The sequence below is a fragment of the Toxotes jaculatrix genome, chromosome 5 (assembly GCF_017976425.1).
Source record: "Toxotes jaculatrix isolate fToxJac2 chromosome 5, fToxJac2.pri, whole genome shotgun sequence".
NCBI classification, from domain to species: Eukaryota; Metazoa; Chordata; class Actinopteri; family Toxotidae; genus Toxotes; species Toxotes jaculatrix.
Window position 1 is genome coordinate 3,230,616 of NC_054398.1, and position 4,570 is coordinate 3,235,185.

Sequence of the window (4,570 nt, forward strand, 5' to 3'; positions counted from 1 at the left end):
ATATAGCAAATTTGTTTTCAATCAGTGGCTTATTTACACATTCAGTAGATATACAACAACATTAGATTTTTTTTACAGTTTGTTATTCCAAATATCAGCGATATATCTGTGATTTTGAATTAAATTTTCTTACTTCTGGGACAAAACAAAAATGTTCCTGTATCTCTTGGACTCACCGTATGAAAAATCACTTTTTTTACTTTGTTTCTCCCCTATATTTAATTTCATCACCACTATGAAACTTCATCAGTGCTTCAAGGGCAATGTTATGTCAAATGAGGTCAGAGCATCAGGGCTTTCAGTGGTCTGTCATGTCCAGATGTTCCTTAGAATCAGACTGTTTATAAGAATGAATCAAAAAACGATTTTTTTTTTGCCTGAAACTGGTTTTAGTGTATTACGATAAATATGTAATGTTGGTCTGCAGCAAATAATAGTGTTTTTCAGGCTATGGTGTGATTGTTCGCTGCTGCACTGTAAGTCAAAAGCATATTGTTTGTGTCTGAATGGAATTTTCTGTTTTATTTTCAAGATGGCCACTTCTGTTTCCACTTAAACATAAATAATAACCATCAACCAATCACTCAATTATTTGTGCGACAATGCAGAACATTTTGACTTGAACACAGCCACAGGGCTGCTGTATTCAAGCCCTGGCAGCTGACAAAGACGAAAAGAAAAACTATATTAGCAGGTCTTGTACTGAGCAGTGGGATATATTACAGCCAGAAGCACTTTTAAAACAAGTTGGGGCCGTGCCAAGAAAGTCTCAAAGCAATAACTGCAGCCATATGGATGGGGTTATGTATTCTGCTGTAGCTGGTACCAGGCTCTCTGACAATATTTAATATTATATAGATGTAACCTGCTGGGAAATCATGTTCAGGACAACTATGGGGCTTAAATGAAACTGCAGTTCAAACAATGACTGCTGTGAAGTCCTCAAGATATAGTTTCTTCAACTTAATACAAATAATATGGTGGGGTTTTTTTTTTTTCATATTACTGGAAAATCTACCACAATACTGTGTCGGTGTTACTCACATGTTACTCAAATAAAAGGTGCAATTTATTAATGCAAGCAATGGAAGGAAGCAACGCAGTGTATTCTGTTGTCTTGCTGATCAAATGAATGTAATCCATATTGTTTTAGTGTCTTTTTTAATTTTCTGCTTCTACATTCAGGTCAGACCACACAGGCAAAATAGCTAAAGCTGAACAGTGCAACACTACCACCTCACGGACAAATGTGGAAACTACGAAAACAACCAGTCTCCAAATTATGTTTATGACTAGAATAACAATTATATCTGATGTCTTACACATAATTATTTTAAATAATTTATGAGATATACGATTAAAACGGTCACAAACACTTTTCTGAAAGGGGGTTGCTAAAGAAGCCAAGCGGAACTACTAACAACGGTTCTCAGTTTACAGGAAGTGGACTCATTTTTCGGTTACACTGCCAGAGGTCCTTCCTGTGCGGAGAGTGTTCGGCGTCTGGTTGAGTAGTTCGGTCATGTTTCGGAGTGTTCTGGGTAAAGTGGTGACAGAAACAGTTCGTGTTCACCGCTGTTTGAAACATGCGCCTTTAACACTGAGGGTGGGACCCTCGGCTGTGTCTGTCAGGGGCTTTGCGGATGTGAAGGACGAAGCGCGGCCGCCTTTTGACACCTCGGTCCTCGAATTCCTTGTGTGTCCGCTGTCCAAGAAGCCACTGAGGTAACACACACACACACACACACACACACACACACACACAGAGACCTACTACATGTGATATAGGAAGTGTTAGCAAACTGGATTTGACTTTGAAGCAGTCATGATGAGAAACTCTTCACCTTTTTCTTACCCTGTGGGACTCAACTGTCGTACATTGGAAATACTGATCTTAGTATATAATATATATAATAACTACACTGCAATACGGCAACTGGAGCAGGTTCTAAATTCATGTTGAGAGACGGCTAAAAGGTGGATAAAGATGGCTTAAAACTATTACACATCTGACCAACAGTTTCCTCTAGTAAAACCAGTGCAATGTGCCAACATGGTCACAGTTTTAGGTAACAGCTATTAAAGTGTGTTAGCAATACCATAGCTAACTTTTGTTTAGCTATCAAAATGTTTCCTATCAAAATACTGTTGAGTGGTAAGGTTGCAACACCTACTATGGTAAAATGGGACACCTCTGATTGTTGTCCAGTAGCTGCAGCAGTCAGGTGTTGACCAGTGACTTCAGCTTTAAGTTGAGGCCTCTCCCTCAGCTTTCACGTTGTAAATACTGCATGCCGAAAAAAAATCTATTCATTTTATAGACATCTTAGTATTATTCAGAACAGTGTGCATTACAGAATCATTATGCTGCTCTTGTCCCCTCCCAGATATGAGGCGGATACCAATGAGCTGATCAATGAGGAGCTTGGCATCGCCTATCCCATCATTGACGGCATCCCCAACATGATCCCTCAGGAAGCCAGACTCATTCAGAAAGACACAGACACCTCGACCACACCAGCACAAGAGTAGAAGCATCACCGCAACAAAACCAACTGAAGCATTAGCCACTGTGGTGTTTTAAATGCTGTTGGACAGTACTTCTTTAACACTGTAACTGGACACACAGTGGTAACTTATACTGCATTCTAGTCTGTATCAGAACACAGCACCTGCAAGCATGTTCTCCCTGTCCATGATGGTGGGACTGGTCCCCATAGTGTCCCTCTTTGGTTTGTTCTACTCTGCTGCAGTGGATGAGAACTTCCCTCAGGGCTGCACCAGCAGCAACAGTCTGTGTTTCTACAGTCTGCTGCTGCCAGTCACCATCCCTGTCTATGTCTTCTTCCATCTCTGGAGCTGGATGGGCATCAAGCTCTTTAGACACAACTAGGCTGCTTTGGCTTCATTCTGTTTAGAGCAGACATTTACCTGAGAACACGTCAGTACCATTAAAACATCTCCCGGTGTTGTACCTTGTATTTCTGGGTCCTTTTTATTACTTGGTAGATAAAAGATAACGATGGTTATTAATAGAACTTGCTTGCTCCAAAAACTCAAGGATAAAATCCTGCTAACAGACATGTTTTGATGGAGAAATAGACGCATTGCAGGAAAAACACTTCCTGTCAAGTTAGGACAGTTTTGAGTGTAACCATGGTTTGTGCTTCAATGCAGAGCGCTGGTTGTTTTTTTTTTTTTTTCAGGTGAAGGGAGGCTGTGTGTAATAACTAGTGATAATATAAATGAAGATTTATTTTATTTTCAGTAATGTCCATCTGCTTGTTTAAAAGACCAAAGGATTTTTGACAACTTATGTAAACGACAAAGTAGAAAGTAAGTCCTGGAGGTTTGGTTGGTACAGCAGGATGCTCCGAGTCATTGTCTGTTCATTCTGAAATGAACATCTTGATGTAGATCATGTTGTTTGAACAGAAATGGATTCTCAACTTATTAAACTAATCAGCATAAGTTTATTTGTGTATCTCATGTGGCACATTACATATATTGTATGCACTGCTATGAGGTGAAATTAATAAAAACAGTGGTGCAGATGTTCATACTGTAAACTGGAAAAAAAACTGTTAAAACTCAAACACAGTATATCTCACAGATTGTACAGCAAGTAAAGCATTGTTCCTGTACAATAAATAAACTTTAATTGATAAGAACAGACCAAGGACAAAGCTCTGAACTACAATTTGATGTCGCACAGTTTTCTGAAAAAAATCAAGCAACTGCCACTGAAAGTTATATTTAAAGGAGGAACTCAACACACAAACCCGTGAGCACTTACAACTTTATACTAACATTACAGAAATACTGAACTTGAAAATTCAGGCCATTCACAAACACAAAAATGCTGTCTATACAATAAAAATGTGTTTGTTATTTTAAAGAAGTTAATTGTGGAATTGAATTTCAGTGTCTGCTGAACACTCAGCAGTTTATTAGGAACATAGAGCTAAAACTAATGTGGCCTAATACAGCGGTTCTATGATAAATACTCCTTCATGAAAGTTATAATGTTCGATTTGTGTTGACATTGTTTCAGAGAGCTGTTGATTCAACTGTATGATCGTTATGGAGGCTACAGCTGCATTATACAGAGAGGTGTTTCTGTTATTTAGCCAAACCTCACTGACAGAAACTTCAGTCGGTGCAACACAACACAACTCAACAGCACCACAAACTGCAGCCTCTAAAACTGAACATACAGTTCAATCTACACCTTTCTGAAACGGTTTCAACACAAACTGTCAACATCATGTAGGTAGGATTTACTGCACAACTGCTGTATTGGACTGCATTAGTTGAGTTAGGTGTAGTTAATGAACTGCCAGCTGAGTATACAGTATATCAACATCACACCTTTCTCCTCAAAGACTGAGTGATGTTTGTTTCAGCATCAACAGTTGGATTTTGCTCCACACCATCAACTGTGTCTTGAACAGGGTAGAACGTGACAACCACTTACTGCTGACTTAATGCTGAGTGTCCAGAAACCTTCATTTCCATCCTTCCTTATGTCGTCAGTGGCCCTTCCTGCTTTTCACCTCTCTGCTCTGAG

General features: G+C 39.2%; 2 protein-coding genes across 2 annotated transcripts; both read left to right on the top strand.

Moving 5' to 3' along the window:
* Positions 1-1,473: 1,473 nt before the first annotated feature.
* Positions 1,474-2,532, top strand: LOC121182666 (protein preY, mitochondrial-like). The gene is made up of 2 exons (XM_041039291.1): positions 1,474-1,725; positions 2,388-2,532. The coding sequence occupies exons 1-2, from the start codon at positions 1,523-1,525 to the stop codon at positions 2,530-2,532; spliced, it is 348 nt and encodes a 115-aa protein (XP_040895225.1). The 5' UTR covers positions 1,474-1,522.
* A 143-nt stretch (positions 2,533-2,675) lies between these two features.
* On the top strand, positions 2,676-3,468 carry LOC121182667 (phosphatidylinositol N-acetylglucosaminyltransferase subunit Y-like). Its single transcript, XM_041039292.1, has one exon. It carries the CDS (start codon positions 2,681-2,683, stop codon positions 2,891-2,893), a length of 213 nt encoding a protein of 70 aa, XP_040895226.1. The 5' UTR covers positions 2,676-2,680; the 3' UTR covers positions 2,894-3,468.
* The last annotated feature ends 1,102 nt before the right edge of the window (positions 3,469-4,570 follow it).

Bases quoted from the DNA above. Each gene is read 5' to 3' on its own strand.
- LOC121182667 (XM_041039292.1), top strand. From the start codon at position 2,681: ATGTTCTCCCTGTCCATGATGGTGGGACTGGTCCCCATAGTGTCCCTC.
- LOC121182666 (XM_041039291.1), top strand. From the start codon at position 1,523: ATGTTTCGGAGTGTTCTGGGTAAAGTGGTGACAGAAACAGTTCGTGTT. The intron at 1,726-2,387 runs GTAACACACACA...GTCCCCTCCCAG, and splicing joins CTGTCCAAGAAGCCACTGAG to ATATGAGGCGGATACCAATG.